The 18,938-nt window shown below is 34.7% G+C and overlaps 1 protein-coding gene across 3 annotated transcripts; it reads right to left on the bottom strand.

Annotated features, from left to right (window-relative positions):
• Window positions 1-58: 58 nt before the first annotated feature.
• LOC135679007 (uncharacterized) lies at window positions 59-13,611 on the bottom strand. Of its 3 annotated transcripts, XM_065192338.1 has the most exons (6): window positions 12,339-13,610; window positions 11,983-12,236; window positions 3,194-4,210; window positions 2,750-2,975; window positions 975-1,117; window positions 59-520 (listed from the first exon to the last, which is right to left on the bottom strand). In XM_065192338.1, the coding sequence occupies exons 1-6, from the start codon at window positions 13,432-13,434 to the stop codon at window positions 218-220; spliced, it is 3,039 nt and encodes a 1,012-aa protein (XP_065048410.1). In that variant the 5' UTR covers window positions 13,435-13,610; the 3' UTR covers window positions 59-217. The 3 variants fall into 3 exon arrangements, with proteins under 3 accessions (XP_065048410.1, XP_065048409.1, XP_065048408.1); XM_065192337.1 differs by having other exon boundaries at window positions 3,194-4,204; window positions 11,983-13,611; XM_065192336.1 differs by having other exon boundaries at window positions 11,983-13,610.
• Window positions 13,612-18,938: the final 5,327 nt, after the last annotated feature.

The raw sequence follows: 18,938 nt of genomic DNA on the forward strand, positions 1-18,938 counted from the left end.
AATGGGGAATCATTTGGGCTTCATCCAAGTAAAATAACATTAGAGAGTCCAGAAAGGATGGCTTTTAAACAGGAGTATTCCCAAGAATCCAATAGATGCAACAAAAACTTTTACATGGCTTCATGTTGTTATTTAGTTACACTTTACAAAGAATACATTAAGCCTATTTACATCTTGAACACTCGACTACTCGAGCAGTAAAAAGAATACACTGCTGTCAATACAATGAAGTGTTTGATAAAGATAAAGAGCCCATGAAAATTGCAGGGCTTCTGTCTTTAGGCCTCCATATTAAGTCTGGACTTGCCTTCAACAGAATATTAGAAAACAAACTCAAAGTTGGACTAGACTTTGAAGGTTGGGCGAGCACAGCCAATGGCTTCTCACTTTCTACATGACCTCGGATATCCAAATTCTCGACTGCATTGGTTGATTTGCCACAAGTGCAGCTGATCATCTTCACGAAACAAGGCTGGTGGAAGATGGACCCACACGAATTACATCTTGCAGCTTCAGCTTCCTGTAATGAAAGTAAAATTCCACCATTCACTTGACAGGATATATTCTTTGTGGACATTAGACTTCAATCCAGGCCAGTCAAGTTTGGCAGTATAATTGACCAATGTCTAATCCTAGCTGGACATAATCCACTTGCCAGTCAAGATAACCTAACCTGAACCTGACTGGTTTCTATAAGCAACAAGACTTGTTTGTATAACCAACAAGGCACAACATTACAAGGTCTCACAGAGCTTGGATTTAAGCCAGACTTATGACTAGATTAAGTTGTGATCAGGTAACCTTTAGTGTTAAAGACAGTGATCAAGTCAAGATTAATTCAACAGAAAGCAAATAAGTTGACCATAGTCAACACCAGTTGAGTGGGTGCGATAATGAGTTCAGTGGACAGGATGATCCAACTAGCTTTTGTCAAGATTGCACTAGTAAATAAGGCATCAAAGTGAGAGACTAACCTGAAAGGGAAATATAAGAGACAATGGCTCATCACAGATTTGACGGGCGGCACAAGGAACACCAGTGTCATAGCACACAAGGCACTGTTGCGTTATGTGCTCCAGGATCTTATTCGAAACAGTTTCTAACATGACAGGGAGTGCTGCCATTGTAAAGAACAGAAGAATCAGATACTGATAGAGGCACTCACAAGAGCATATTGATGAACACAAGCAAGCAGTGTCTCAGATTGTTGTAGAACTCAGATACCTAAACTTGCAGTTATATGCACAGAGATTGAATATGAAACACTTGCACATATGCATGTACATGTTCAGTAGCAAACAAATGCTACAACATTATCATGATAAGCAATTAAAAGAGTATTTAATCTTGCATTTTTCCTTTGAAACTTCAGTGTGTGTTACACAGTGCTGACAGGCTCCATATGCGACATATCAGGATTTTCTGAATGGGGACAACTTTCCTCAATTATGCACATCGTCACCAAATAGTCAAACAATTTATTACAGATTATTAAATAAAATCCTAGACTAATTTGATGTTTCATATGTTTGACTTTGTGCAGTGAAAAACACACAAGAACAGTTACAGACAAGTTTAGCAACTACAATCCTCTTTTTCTCCTCATCTTGTATCTTTCACTCACATCAGTTATTTGTGGTAACCAAATAGAGTAGCACAACCATTTAAAGCATCATAGGGATTAATGCCCTACAATATTCAGTTAATGCAATAATGAGATATGTGAGAGGAAGAAACAGAAATGGAACTTGGCTGACTCAAATCCACAGCGAGAGATTTGGATCGAAATTGGACCTAGTGATAAAATATTTCCTGATTAGTTGCGATCTTGAAGAACCAGTCAAAAGACAGCAGGGAGAGGATGACAATCACTCAGGGTTAGATATGACTCAATTGATTTTCTAAAGGTCCCATCTATCGAATGCAATTGATGTATATGATGAGAAGAACATAGATTCTAACTTGACATTGTTGACATAGAAATGTCTGATCCGGACAAAAAGAGGTCTAAGATATCATTTAAGAAGAAAATAAAAACTCACAACTTGTTCTTCTCTAGTTAGTTAGATAATATATTACAGCTACCAAAGAATCTAATGATAGTGGAGTAGGATAAAAGTGACAAAGAATGCAGGAACCAAACAAAAAGAAAAAGGATTGAAGATAAGAAGGAAAATAAAATAAGAAAGGAACTTAACAGAAAAGAAGTTAACAGGAACCAAACAAAAAGAAAAAGGATTGAAGATAAGAAGGAAAATAGAATAAGCAAGGAACTTAACAGAAAAGAAATAGTTCGAGACTACTTGCCATGAAATTTTGGCTCAAAAAATAAAATGGTCAGCCACCTTGTTTTCCCCCTTCAATTTCTTCTTGCACGAGTCATCCAGAGAAAGGATAGAAGGATATCTTGAATTGAAAGAGTAAAATATTGAGGATAATCAAATAGTTGTCACAAAGTCCTCATTCTTCTTTTAAAATTGGAACATGGGTTCAGTGTTTGATGGAAATTATGTATGGCAACAATGTCAATAGAAACTGAAATGGAAGTTGACAAATTAAGAATGTGAATTACATGCAAATGCTCTTGCTAGATGGTTTATAATCTCACAAATTAGGCCCCCTGATGCCATCCTTCTATATTGGTATATGTTATATAATGTCCCACCCGCTGCAAATATGCCTTCATATATTGCTTTCCAGATGTATGCATAATAAATCAAATATTGGACGAATGCAAATAATAATGTACCTGCAAATGCCCCTTTTGATAGATCAACAAGATCTCGAAGTGCAAAAAAATCATTGCTTTCAAGAAGATGACAACGAGATCTAAAGCCTCTCTGAATTGAGATTCGAAAAGGGCAGCGAATATAAGGGAACATGGCACCTATGTTCTTCCTGATTCCCATAACATGAAGCAAAGCTGGCACTTTGGAGAACAGAAAGGGGTTGATTGCACTCACACATAGCATTGGCTGGGAAAAAAATGTGACATGTATATTAGCATTTAGCATCATATTGGCAACAAAATACTTAATGCTCTTGATGTTACAAGTTTAAGAAGGCTAGACTATATTATGCCTAACCTTCAAAAGAATCTAGAAAATTTTAAAATAATAGATGAGCATCTTGCCAACATCAAAATTTTTTAAGGATGATATACATAGTGCAAACAATGTTATTTCCAGATTACCTGGTCATAAATGGAATCCAAATATGCTTTTGCTAGCTGAGAAACTGGATAAAGAGAAAAATCCCAAAGATGCAAGATTTTTGCTGGCAGAACCGAAGTATCATTTGTATGGCATGTTGCACAAAATAACTGGCCACTGTACTCACAAAACCGTGGCCTTTTCCAACCTAATGTCTGAACAAGATCCCTCAACAATGTCTTTCCAGCATCCAAATGTTTGTGGCATCCTGCACAAGTATAGTGTTGTAATTCCAACAACTTTTGCATAGACTTTTGAGGCTTTATGCTAACGATTAGTGGTATTGTCTTCCCTAATTCAGAAATATTTTCTGGAGACTCCTTATAAGTTGAAAATTTTGAATTCCAACCCTCCCCAAACTTTATGAACGATTGAGGAACTAGAGCTTTCAACAAATTAGAGTTAATAGCCACCTTGCCTGGGGATAAAAAACAAAGTAGAGGGCTAGGAAATCCAAAAGGATATCTGGAATTAAGAACTGAGCGTAAACACTCTTGAATAAGAGCACTTCTATTGCTGACAACAATTGGTGAAGCATTTCCAAATATTTTCATGGATTCTCTCTCAACAAAGGACCATTGAGAAGGAAGACTTAAATCATGGTCAGAAAACAGAGTTTTTAGCTGCTGGTAAAGTGCAAAGAAATTGCGATAGCGTCGTTCAACCTCCCATTGATCCTTAGCGCTCCACACTCTTAATATGTACACAGTATATTGCTTGACACCAACCAATCTTTCCCCAAAAGAAACATCTCCTATTTTCTGTTTTGCTCCAATGACCTCAACCCAATCAATACTGGAAGGGAATTGAGGAGGTGGATTAATATCATCTGTGACAGAAGTAGAAGCGGTAGAGCTCCCATCTCTGAAATGATGAGACTGATGATTTAAGTACTGATGGTTGGCCACAGGCCTGGTTCCACTTCCTGTATCTAACAAAATTTCCTCCATCTCTAGAACCATTTCATCATATACATCACCAGAATCCTGTTTCTGAATCTACATAGTAAACAATACAGTTTAATGCTCAACAAGAAGAATATACAAAAATAATTATCACCTAACATAATTATGTGAAGCTACTGCTTGTACAAATTTCAGCAAAACTTCAGTGTTGGCTTGGAGGTTAAGACGGGGTTAACTAATGGCCTCAAGCTTAACCAGCCAAACTTTATATGTTATTCTGACCGAGTCAAAACTATCAGATGAATGATAAAACTACACATTGAGAGTGGAGGGTTAAGAAAGCCCTCTACTCTACCATGTCAATGAAGACCATTCGAGTGGTTAATGAGGTAAGCAACCATGAAAAGAAAAGAGTTTCAGGGCTAACTTAGCTCTGGATATACAAGCTAATTTATTATGACCCAAAACAAACATGAAAGAAAGGGGAGTAAAGGAGGGGGCAGTTATCAATGGCGTACTTGGTTTGTGGTAGGTTGGAGGCTAAAGTATGGCCCACATGGTGAATCTTGAGACCAAAACTTGCTAAATACATTCAACATACTTTGACAAATTATTTTGGTCCATATCTGATTTACGATTGATGGTGTCTTATGACTAATTGATGAATATTTCAATTGTCTGATTAAACTGAGGGGTGTCCACTGTTTTGACAGAGAACTGGTACAAGGTGGGAAGAACTTTGTCTTGCTACTTTGCATGAGATTTCTTTATTTTATATATTTTGCATCATTAATAATTTTATTTTGGAGTGTTCGGTTAAAGGATCTCACATCTGTATTAGTCGGTTGAGGGGCATGCACTGTTTGGACATGGAACCGGTAGGGGGAACCTACGAATAGTCCCAGTACTTCACATGAGTTTCCTATTCTTTATATATTCTGCATTAGTCAGCTCAGTTGTGTAACAATTTGATGGAGTCAATAAGCCCCTTGTTTTCTTTGTCTCAAAAGCTTTTAAGATTAGACTCAACAAACAAAGGGCCATCACTATCTTGTCTCCATCCTCAAGTCTTGCCAGAGGATAGACTAAAATAGCACCTAAAAATCTGATAACATTTCAGTATTTTCCCTTATCCACTCCTTTATGTCTTTCTCCTAGTGATTTAAAAAACGTTAAGCGTCAAAAGGCGCTAAGATCCCAAAATGCTCAAGGCGCTAAGCGCTTACCTAAGCGCTCATTTGAGTAAAATTAGGTGCTCTGAAATATTAAAATATAATAAATATATAATAAATATGATAAATATGATTATATAAATTAAAATATAATATTAAATTAAAAAGATCTAAGGTACCAAGTCACATTATCCATCTTCTAATAACAAAAATGTTAAAAGACTCAAAACAATAAAGTTTTACATCAAATTCAATCATCATCGTAATCAATATCATCATTTTCAAACATTTCATCATCTTTCTCTTTCTCTTGTCCGTCTTCAACAAAATATATTTCCTCCTCTTCGTCGATGACAAGAGATGAGCTTGAGACTTTTGCACTCATTTTTTCCTTCGTCATTTGTCTTGTATATATCTGTATTTCTCCAACACTTAAGACTCATGCCACACCTCCTCATATTTGTCATCTTCAAATACAAGCTCATCTTCGACATCTTGCAAACTAGCACCCACTTCCCCTACCAACCACTCATTTGAATCATCAATATCTTGTCATGAAATTGAATCAATGTTATTTTGCAAATTGGATCAATATCTTATCTTCAATGCTTGATTATACTTTATATAAACAAGATCATGTAATCGTTGATGCCTACACCAATTTCTTCTCTTTGTGTGAATCTATCATGTTATATAATTTAAAAATATATTAATATATCTATTCGAAAAAAAAAAGATTAATTGAAGCAAAAATATTTTGTGATCCTTACATGCTCATAGACATTCCAATTTTACTCATCACCCGCAACACTACATGTTAAACTAAGAATTTTGATAGCCAATTGTTAACAATAACATACATGTTATTGATTAAGTTCGAGGTAGAATTTCCAAATAGACTCTCCACCGTTTAACTGCAAAATTTACTTTATTATTAACAATAACATACTAACATGAAATTAATTATATAAATTTATTAATACTTGGGGTTGTAGTTGTCCTAGATCAAATTATTATTGGAATTCCAAAAAGACCTTGGCATTCTTATATAAAGATAATTCACGTATGATTTTATCTTACACCTCAAGGCTTGGAATCATTCTTGCAATGCATTGATATAACTCATTTACAACTTCTACATTAAATTTAATGGATGTATTTTTATAAAAGAATTCTAGGTTCAAATAATATCCTACTACATGTAATGGACGATGAAGTTGACAATTCCATTTTTCGTCAATAATTACAATTATTTTTTTATACGTTTCTTTATTTCCATCAAAAAAACTTTTGAATCGTCTCCTTTGCTCTATCTATAACCTTATAAATATATCTTATTATAGACTTCTTTTCATTATCTGTCAACCGAAGGACTCAAACAAGAGGGTCCATTACCTTTAATATATAAACTATAAGATTCCAAAATGACGACATTAAGATAATATCACCAGCCCTCTTGCCTTTTGCTTCTTTTGCTCATTTGCTTATCACTCATTTCTCTGAGATAAACATGTTTCTCAAGTTATGTTTTTAACGATGCATGCTCTATAATACCAAGAAGGAAGTAGCAAATCGGGTGACACCATATTTCACCAATTCCTTATTGTCTATGAATTCTCTCATCATATTCAAAGCCCCAATATGATTATAGAGAAATCCAACAACAAAGATTGTCCTTTCTAAAGTCTTCTTGATTTCAGGAATCTTTTCAATATTCTCCAACATTAAATCAATACAATATACTGTATGTGGAGTCCTATATAAGTGTTGTATTTTTACTTCAAGTAGTTTATCTAAGACAAAGGATAACAAAATTGATAAACTTAGGAGTCATATAGTTATTACATTCAAATTAGAGACAGAGTAATTAAAATATTAAAATTTTAAAAGATAAATCTTACCAGCTAACACATAGTTGCTTCCATTATTGGTTATAATGGATAACATTTTGTTCACCAATTTCTTCCTAAGCAAATTATATATCTTTTCTCCAAATTTCATAAAAGATGATGCATCTATTGACTTCACAAACATGATTCTTAAAGAATAGTTGACCATAAAATTAAATATACTCATACGTCTCCTATCAATCTAAGCATCTGACATAATAGAGCAATCATGCTTTGCCCATGATTTTTTATGATCCTTTAATAAGTCATTTATATAATCCAACTCTTTTTTCAATAATGAAACTCGCAACTCATAATAACTTAGGATATTTTAATCTCCCATCATATCTTTCAATAGCTTCAATAATCTTCTTAAAACTATCTAAACAACAAGTACTAAGGGGAAGGCTAGCCTAATAGAAGAAGCAAGCAATATGCTAAATTATTCTTCCCCTTATTTACTTATATTTGTTTATCTTAATTTTGATCCTGCTTACGCTTATTGCTTTTGTGATCCTTGATACATATATAAGTCCATCAGTTCCTTTTTACCTTTCTTAACAACTATAGCTTCTTTTCCTTTTCTTTCATATACTCATTTTCCACTTAAATGGATACTTTTAGAATAATTTTCTTCTTCTTCATCTCTAATATGTTCAACAATATCCTCTGGTAAAAATCCCATAAGATTCATTCCTTTGTATCCTTTTTTTAGTCATATAAGCCAGCATCTCTTCTTTTACATCAGGTGAACGCTTCTTGTAGATTGATGCATTCTTGAAATTTCTTACTGGATGCTGCTTTGCACAAAGAATATCACCTCTAATAAAAGATGCAAATAACTGCATTAGGTTCCTTAGGATCATTTAGATAATTGTATTTCAAAGCAGGATCCTTTCTTAATTTTTTTAAAGAATCTTCTGAATTGCTTTATACACTTGCCATTAATAATAATTTTAAATAAATAGAGATTAGCAGTGTTAAAATCTAAATAGTATATTATCAATCTAAATAGAGATTGCTTTGTACAATAGTTAATAATCTATTGTTAACAATATATTATTTACTGTTAACAGTAGGTAGAGGGGGAGAAAAGTATCACCGACAGTGGAAAGTGAGGAAGGAGAGGGCAGCGGTGATAGAAGAACTTTCGGACGACAACGACAGCGATGGAGGAAGCTGCAAATGACAGTAGCAGTAGCGAAGGAAGCTGCAAACAACAATAGCAGCAGCAAAGGAAGCTGCAGACGATAGTAACGACAGCGATGAAAGCTGCGGACGGTGACGTCGTGGGCAGGGGAAGCTTCAGAGGTGTTCGTCGGTGGTGGAGGAAGTTGTAGTCCTCTCCCTCGACGGTAGAAGGAATTGCACATAGAAGCATCGACGACGAAAGAAATTGTGCACGAAGGCTAGGCCGTCAGACCCGTCCATCGGCGACAAAGGAAGCCTCGATCCTGTGCATCAGCAACGAAGGCAGAAGTTGCACTAGGGTTGATGGTTCAAGGTCACACGGGGGTGCGGGACGTGGGTTTTGCGGATACAATAAAAGAAAGTAGCTAGTTGGTTGCTCGCCCGAGGTGCCCGGTGCTTAGGTTCAAGCAAGTGCCTAGGTGGCACTTCATTAAAGCACATCGCCTAGTCGACCCTTAAGGCACTCACGCCTCGCCTCGCCTCGCCTCACCCGAGCACCTAGGCGAGCTCCTAGGCACCTATTTAAACCATTGCTTTCTCCGTTCATGTTTCTTTCCTTTGTTTCTTCTAATGATAGGCATTATTATCTTGCAGTATACCATGGCTTGTGACATGTGCATACCAATCACCAATAAGCAAGAGAACATGTTCTAAGAAGGAAATCATTAGTCTAATAAATACTGATGCAAATTTCAAATAAAAAAATGCCTCAAACGTCATTTCAATTGGTCATCACCTCTTAGAGTATCTTTGGTCAAGATCCATCAAATAACACCACAGACAAACAAAGAAAGCAAGGAGCCTAATTATGACAAACATCTCAATATGAACAAAAAAGCAAGCAATAGGCTCTTAACCTAGGACATTTAACATGAGAACAAAGATTGTCCATCATGATTCTTAGGCTTGTAGGCTAATTTGAATTAAAAAATGATCTGAACTCAAGCTAGTTTTGCTCAATTTTGGGTTAAAATGACCAACTTTAACAGTTTTGGTTGGTTTTATAAAGTTTCTTCCGTTAGAAGTTTTGTCAAATTGGCAACACATTCTGATGAATTTATTGGATTATATCTACCAGACACAGCTAGTTATATTGGATTCATGCTTATTGTTATGGTGGATTTTTAAAAAAAAAAGTATATCCACTAATTATATTAATGTTATTAAATATATGATAATGTAATTATTAGTGTTAGAACTATAAGGAGTGTGTCTAGTGAGTTTCTCATAAGCATAAAACTACACTAAACATCCGCATTAAGTTTCTATCTTTTCATATTAATAATAGATGAACTTACTAGTCATGCACATGATAGAACCCCTAATGTATGTTATTTGCTCATTGTATTGTCTTAATTGATGAGAGCTTAACTGTAGATGCATTCCTTAAAAACTAAAGGTTTTAGATTAAGTAAGACTAAAACTGATTATATAAGATGTAATTTTATTAATACTGGGAATTATCACAAAAATATAATTAAGTTGGATGGACAAGAAGTTTCTTTAAGTAATAACCTCAATTATCTTGGATCAATTGTTCAACAAGATGGAGAGATCGATGAAGGTATTATTCATAGAGGAAAACAGGTTAAAATGACGAGGGGCGTTAGGAGTCTTATGTGATCATCAAATACCTTTGATATTAAAAGAAAAGTTTTACAATATAGTTATGAAATCAATAATACTGTATAGATTTAAGTGTTGCTGAGATAGATGTGTACAGTTATTAAGAAAGATAAGAAAAGAAATATTTTTATTCGTGAACAATTAGGTATCACTTCAATAACGGATAAGATGAGATAAAATCGTTTAAAATGGTATAAACATGTGTTTAGGAGACCTATAGATGCGATAGTTAGGAAAGGTAAAATTATTAATATTAGTTGTATGAGAAGAGATAGAAGAACTAAAAAGACTTTAATAGAAACTATAAATAAAGACTTAAAAGACTCTAAACTTAACTAAACATATGGCTTTTTACAAATTTCAATTGCAGCAAAAGATCCATGTAGCTAACCCCAAATAGTAGTTATTGTTGTTGTTGTTATTGTTGTTCATGCTAATTGTTGGATACACTCAGTTTGTCAAGCACCGGAGTGTTTTAGCACCAAAAGTTTTGATACATGCATTATGTAAGATTGACTTTAAGCAAACTCAACAAAATTATACCCTTTCTATGGTTAAACATGCTAAATGCAAAAACTAAATGTGCTTCATTCTGCTTCATTGTGATATAAGCTCTATGAATAATTTAATATTCTACAAACTGAGAAATTTTATTACCAACTTTATAATAGTTTGCAGTTACATATGATCAGGTAGCTCTTGACGATGGGTCTCCAAGCATGTAGTTCCAATAGTTTTAGCCTAAAAGTAAGAGAACTTTAATAACATCAATTTTGGCCAAGATAACTGACCAGAATAGTGAACGATAGGTTTTCTTATCCAATTTATTCTTATTATTATTATCTTTGCAATCTAGAATGCAATACCTGGACCAAAATTGTTGAATTAAAAACTCAGTAACCACATCCACAACCAAAAACTAAATAGATTCTTAAAAGCATATACAAAGGCCAATATATCCATAAATTAAGGTCATCTATAGTACTTTCAAGTTCCTACCATAGAAAACCTCGAAACTGATCCTAATTTCATGCTAGAATCTCGCAAGATTCTAGCAAGTGTTTTAATAAGAACCAACAAGCTTTTAGATTTTATTCCTGGACAAGATTCTAGCATTGTTTTAATAAAAACCAACAAGATTTTAGATTTTACTCCATGGACAATATTCTAGATTCGTGCTAGAATCTCGCAGTCATCTTGTGGTGCTTTGTCTCTTGCATAATAGGTATCAGAAGATATGCAAGTAAATTGCAAACAGTGGCCCATGGACAATATTTTGTTCCTGGATTATCAGGAAAATGGGAAAACATACCATTGCTATCAGCTTCTACCCACAGGAGAAAATGTCTTAGCTTCCTTTAGAGGTTGAAGAATACAAATTGAACATTCTTGCTTCCTATATGCTACAGTCAACTTCACCCGTTGCTACAGTATGTTCCTCAATTCAATGAGTTCATTTCTCTCTCCTTTTTTTCCTCCACCAAGACATCAAATCCAAGATATCAGGGAAATATAACTTAGTTCAAAAGTGAGGTTTCACTGGCAGGTTCATAAGCAGAGCTGACAATTTATAAAGATTTTCCAAAGCTCAATGACATCTTCCAATGGATGGAAAGCATTAAAAAGCATAATCCAGTGTCTTCTCTGAAAGTCAAACATAATGCCTAAGGCTATTAGCAAACATAAAAACTAAACTAGTAAGAGATGTTTGCAGCCTAAGTGAAAAAAAAAAAAAAAAAACATATTTGATATGTATTATCCACTTAATTGTTTGCAAATAAATTCAATGAGTTCTAGTCATATTATGAACAACTCTAAACAGAAAAAAGATCACATTCATGGTGATGTCTTTAGAACGGTTCAGGATTCGACCAAAACTCAACTCAATGTCATAATTAGACCTCTCAAATGTTGACAAAGTATAGCAAATGGGAGATATCTATTGATTCATTTGTATCATAAGTAAAAGCAAATTGCATTTGCTGACCTCATCAGTTACAATATTTTCTTCTGATAAATCCGTAAAATTTAAACTCCCGTCCAACTCTATCTGGAAACTTGAACTCTGGCCACTGTGGACCACTGGCAGTAGCAAACTTGGCTTATCATAGTCTTGACCAAAACATTTTTCATGTCGAGATGTTCCAACTGAAATGGAAGAAATCTTTATGACAGTATCATTGTCAGCAGAAGCTGGCTCACCAAACACCTGTCTTTCTGGAGCTTCATCCACATGAACATCTGCAGCAATCCCATCACTTATTGAATAGAAATCTCCTTTCAGACCTTTGTACATAGACTTGATCTGATCTTCTAAAGTATATTCTCCAGGATGAAACTTACCCTTGTGTGAAAGTTCAGAGTTAGGTTGATCGGTAACTTGGAACTTATGGTTCACTGCTGATACATCCACGGCATCCTCATCTTTCTCTACATCATGAAGAGGATCAATAACATGACTGTTGGATAGTAATGGAAGATGTCCATCACCTTTTGCAGGTACAGTTTGCTGGAAATTAGGTTGATCTTGGTAAAGTGACAGAGATTGTAAACCAAGTCCACCATTTTCTCGCATAAGCTCATCCAAATCATCAGAACCGTAAGCTACAGATGAGTTCATTAGAAGTGGGTTAAGTTTGTCATGTTTAGTCTCATCGATGCACCGCAAGTTTTCACTCAGACCATTTGCATTCTCACAATCTGTGCCATATTCAAGCATCGAGTCCTCACCGTCCGAATGTTCACATCTGGAGGGTCTATCCTCATCTGATGCCATCATCACATCACGAGAGGAAGAGCCTAAATTCCCCAAAGAACCAACCTCTTCAGCACCAGCCATCGCACAAAGCAAAGAACTTTGGTCAGAATATCCGTCATCACGTCCCATGGAGATCACATCTCGATCCAAGAAGTCTACTTCTTTCCCATTACACGGCACTGCTTCCTGCTGGTCCTCAACTACCCTTAGCTGCGTGCTTTCACCCGGACGGTCGACAGATGCAGGACGCAACCTGGACCCGGTGCTGATTCTGGGCAATGAACCCATCCGATCCGACAAAGCCAGCAGATGCTGGGACGGGGAAGAACAATTTTCTCTCGGCGACGTAACGGCGCCCTCCTCCGAGTACCGATTGAAGCGATCCCAAGAAGCAGCGATGTCCCCACCGAGCCGACCCCTCTGGGAATTCTCTATCGCGCCACATACGTCAGAGAAATCGAGCAGGTCGGCGTAGTTCCCGACGGAGCTGCAGAGGCTGGCGCTGCCGAGCGCCGAATTGGCGCTGCAGTACCGCTCGAGCTCCGAGTCCTCACCGTCGCAGGATGAATAGTTGGAGACGGAGGGCGAGGCGTCGTCGGCGTCGGAGCCGCAGCCGTGCTGCTGGGGAAAGAACTCATCGAATGGGTCGGCAGGCGCGGCCGGAGGAGATCCCGCCTCCATGGATCAAGAAGGTTGTGCAAGATCGTCACTTTCTGAGAGGGATTCAACTGCGACGAGAGAGAGAGACGATGGTGGGGTGGTGATGATGATGCAGGCGGGGATGGGTTGGTGCGGTTGGATCGATGGATCCGAGGAGAGAGAAGAAAAGTGAGGAGTTGGTACGGGGATGATCGTAATGAGGTGAAGAAAAGAACAGTTACGTGGCGACATCAGGTTGTATACTGGGCTTTCTATCGTATGTGCTGTAACGGCCCAACGTATCCATTAAAATAGAAAAAGGAATTGATAAGTGGCCCAAGAAATCCATTCACAAAAGAGAGAATTGACAAGTGGCCCTTCAATTTAGGACAAAATGCCCTATAAATAAAAGCCCCTTAGTAGTAATCCATTCACCCTTTTCTTTTAAAATTTTCCACCGGAGAATCCTTAATTTTTAAAATAATAAAAATAACCTCAATCACTTCTTTATCTTCTTTTTTTCCTCAAACTTATATTAAACCGACACATTCTTTTCAACAAACTCATTCAATTTGATCAACTAATTCAACTGAGTTTATTTAACTAACTAAAAATTAAGATCGGTCCAAAGTAAGTAATAGCTACTAAATTAAATTATATATAAATATAAATATAAAATTAGTCTTAAAATTATAAAATATAAATATTAGAGAAAACAATAAAATTTTCACAAAATAACAGCATAATTTCAAGTTTTTAAGATCTGAAATAATAAAAAAATACCTATTTAAAGCTTTTAAAATAGAAAATTGATTGTTAAGATTTTATAAGTCAATTTCAATATTTCCTATAAATAAAAAAATAAAAAATAAATAAAATTGGGTTACTTTATTTTGAGATACCACCAAAAAATAGTGTAATCTCATTTAAAAATAAATAAAACACAGATATCCTTTTTATTCCTACAAAACTACCATCTGTAATAATATTCAAATAGTTTTTTACTCAAGTGGTTGTAAATTCACCTTAAATTAGTATAATTATGAAAATATGATACAATTTCAATGATATTTAAAATTTTCATCACAAACCAATCCAGGATCCTAACTAATATTTGAGGACACAGAAAAACATTCTATCATATTCACATCTATAAAACCTGTGTAATTTATAATCATATATCACGTTACTCGATAATTCACATTTATGGCAACCCAAGCCAACTTAACAAACATGAACAACATTTATAAATTCATAAGCTAAGTAATTTATACAATCAAAACTCCAACCATTTACCACAAGTTCATATCATTGTAAACTAGACTTAACATTTCGAAGTTCCAAATAAGAGAGATCTTCTAACACTTTTACACGGTATATCCATTTTGATTCATCGACAACATTTCATTACATACAAAATATGCTTATACAACAATAACATAATAACCAACAAGACTTGCCCACAATTCTGAATAGTTATCCACTACCTCAGCCTAATTTTAATATTTAAACAAGCGACAAGCTATCCTGAAAAATTTATATAGCAATGGAGTGAGCATATAAAGCTCAGCAAGTGACTAAACATATCCATGGCAAAAGAGGATAATTTCTAAACAAATAAGGTTTCAAAATACAAAGCAGAATATAAAGAATTCATAAACGTAATCTCACTAGGTGCAAAATCACAAATGTCATTTCAATCAAACATATTTGGTTCATAACAGATGGAGCATAGAGTAATTGGAGCATATTAATAACCAATGAAACATTTTGGAGTTTATCAATAACATATGAAAAGGTTTTTTAGCATATCAATGGCAAATAGGACATTCCAGAACATATCAATAGCATATGGAATATTTCAAAGTGTATCGATGGTGTACGAACATTTCGGAGTATATCAAAGAATGATACGAAACAGAAGCTGAAACGTCATATTTGACGTTACATTCATATCTTTTTTATTCAAAGCACATACAAAAATAAAAATATATAACCAAATCTCTGGATATCATATCAAACATATAGAAGGTGTAGTGGGACCATAGACAGAATGTGATTCATCTATTTCTGAATAACCACTAGACAAAAGTCTCCCACGTTTGAGAGCTTCATCCACCCACGTCTAGGTGAAGTCAGAGGGGGCCGGCAAAGCATCGCAGGCTCTATGCATAACTCCCTTTACCATTTTTGGCAAAGGTTCACATTATCCCACAATACAATAGTACAAAATGGCAGTATGAACAATAAATAGCACATATTAGAAGCACACGCGGAACAACAAAACGTACATGTACCTTTACAAGTCAATACGATGCAAGAATAATCTTTCACAAATATATTCAGATTTGATAGGAAATGAAAGCAAGAGTACACATGGATTCCAAGCAATCATATATAGCTCAATTCAAATAAGAATGTTAGATGAATTCAATATCCAAAGGAATGAAACTAGAATAGGCACATATCGAAAGCAAATGCAAAATAATGGGATATACATGTGCATATATGAGTCAATACGATATAGCATAAATGTTACACAATATGTTTCAAGAATGTAAATAACTTATAGATAAGAGCAAACCAGAATTCAAGCATTAATATAAACCTCAATTGAATAAAGGAAACTGAATGAAATCTATTTCAAAACAAATGAAAACTGAATATGCGAAATCGACCAAAGCTCGAATTCTGACAGAGTTCGAGAGGCACATTGAACAAATACTTTAGATTATCAATTATACTCCAATACCCTCAAGAAAGCTATTATTGAAAGATATATTAATCTATTTTCTAATGAAATAAGTTTTGTATGAATCAAGATTTTTAACAAGCAGTTACCATTGATTTAGTAACCGAATGTCAAAAACAAAATCACTGTTTTGCAGAATTCATAGGATCGGATTCAATAGATAATAGGATAGACATTTGAATTCCAAATTTTTCAATATATATATCAAAAGAAAGATCTACAAGTCTAGTTTCAAATGAAGTTAGTTTGGTATAAATTATAATTGGCAATAGGGACTTATAGGCATTTTCATATCAAAAGGTTAGAAATTTCGATCTCTGTTTTGCAGCATCCATAGGCTCATTTGAAACAGAAGTTTGGGTAAGTATTCGGTGTTTAAAATTTTCAATATCAGTGTCAAAAGAAAGGTATAAGAGTTAATTTCAAATGAATAAGGTCCTACCTAAATCCACATTTGGTGCTAAGAATTACGGCGGAATCAATCTATAGGGGTCAGTTTATCAAAAAATTCCAAATCCATGGTTTTGTATCTAATAAGAGAAATATTAGATTCTAAGCATAAATCTTTCTAATTATTCAGAATTAATATGAGAACAAAGACTAATATTTCTATAGGATGAGATTAAAATACTTGTCTTTGAGAATTAAGACCCCAAATGGGAAAATTTGTGTAAAGAAAACCCCAAAGCCTCAAATTTTTCTTCTTCTTCTCCCCCCCCTTTTTTTTTCTTCTTCTTCTTTCTCTCTTCCTCTGTTCTTCCATGTAGCTACCTTCTCTGGTTCCTTTAGAATGAAGCTAGAGAGGCTTAAGCGATGGGATTTGTAATTTTATGTATTTTATAGTTTAGTCCTTGTATTATTATATTTACAATTAGATCCTCAAGGTTTACATATAGATCCTCAATTTTTTTTTTCTCTTTGAACAATTCCCCAAATCTTATTAATAAATTCTCATATTTATACTTTAGCTCTTTTATCAAATTTAAAATGGATTCTTATATTATAACTAGAAATTTATATGAAAATTTAGAAATGAGGGATGTTACACTCTCCCCCCCTAAAAGAAAATTTTAGTCCTCTAAATTTATCATACCTCTATCAATGAAAAGACGAGGATAAACCTTTTTTATTTCCTCCTCTAGCTCCCAAGTTGTTTCCTCTCTAGAATGATGTCTCCAAATTACTTTAACAAGAGGGATAACCCGATTCCTTAGGATCTTTTCCTTCTTATCAACAATCTGAGTAGGCTCTTCCACATAAGATAAATCTTTATCGATCTCCATTAGCTCATACTTAATGATATGAGAAGGATTAGGTATATACTTTCTAATCATCAAAACATGAAATATATTATGGATATGGTACAACGATGGTGGCAAGGCAATCCTATAAGCGACAGAACCAACCCTCTCAAGGACCTCAAAAGGTCCAATAAATCTTGGGCTTAACTTTCCTTTCTTCCCAAACCTTACAATGCCTTTGGAAGGGGAGACCTTTAAGAATACAAAATCTTCTATTTCAAACTCAATATCTCATTTTCTATTATCAGCATAACTCTTTTAACGACTCTGAGCAGTTTTCAACATTTTCCTCATAACTTGAATTTTCTCAGTAGTTTCTTATACTTTGTCTGGTGCTAACAACTTTCTATCACCAATTTCCTCCCAACATATAGGTGTTATGCACTTTCTCCCATATAAAGCTTCATAAGGAGTCATCTGAATACTTGAATGATAACTATTATTATAAGTGAACTCAATAAGTAAAATATCTTTATCCCATTCTCCTTTCCAATCCATAACATAGGCTCTAAGCAAATCCTCAAGTAGATTAAACATAGATCTCATAATTATCCTTCCTTAATTTGTTGAGTAAGATCAGATTGCACTTGAATGGAGGTCATCAATATCATTGAGTCTTACTCTTTCCTCATAGCATTCAAATCAAAATTTTCTTCTAATAACTTTCATTGCTTCACGACCAGACTAGCCATAAAATTTATAGATTTTCTACTAAGTACATCAACTACAACATTGGCTTTGCCCGAGTGATAATAGATGGCACAATCATAATCCTTTAGAAGTTCTATCCATCTTCGTTGCCTCATGTTTAACTCTTTCTGAGTGAAAATATATTTTAAACTCTTGTGATCAGTGAAGATTTCAAATTGTTGCCTATACAAATAATGTCTCCAAATCTTTAGAGCCAAAAACAATTGTTGCCAATTTCAAATCATGAGTTGGATAATTCAATTCATAACCTTTTAGTTGTCTAGAAGCATAAGCAATCACTCTCTCTTCCTGCATCAAAACACATCCAAGGCCCTTTCTTGAAGCATTAGTATAAACTACAAATCCCTCACTACCACTTGGAATAGTGAGAATAGGGGCACTAGTCAATCTTCTTTTTAACTCTTGAAAACTTTGCTCACAATCATCATCCCATATAAATTTCACATTCTTTTTAGTGAGTTCGATGAGAGCTAGAGCGATTCGAGAAAATCCCTCCATAAATCTCTTGTAATAACCTGCTATACCCAAGAAGCTTCTAACTTTTGTTACATTTGTTGGTACTTCCCATTTAACTATAGCTTCTATTTTCTTTGGATCAACAGATATGCCCTTCTCTAAAATCACATGGCCTAAGAAAGCAACTTCATTTAACCAAAATTCACATGTGCTAAACTTTGCATACAACTTCTTTTCTCTTAGTATGGATAATACATTTCTCAAGTGTTCCTCATGCTCCTAATTACTCCTTGAATACACTGATATGTCATCAATGAATATAATTA

Source organism: Musa acuminata, chromosome BXJ1-7 (genome assembly GCF_036884655.1).
Source record: "Musa acuminata AAA Group cultivar baxijiao chromosome BXJ1-7, Cavendish_Baxijiao_AAA, whole genome shotgun sequence".
Lineage (NCBI taxonomy): Eukaryota > Viridiplantae > Streptophyta > Magnoliopsida > Zingiberales > Musaceae > Musa > Musa acuminata.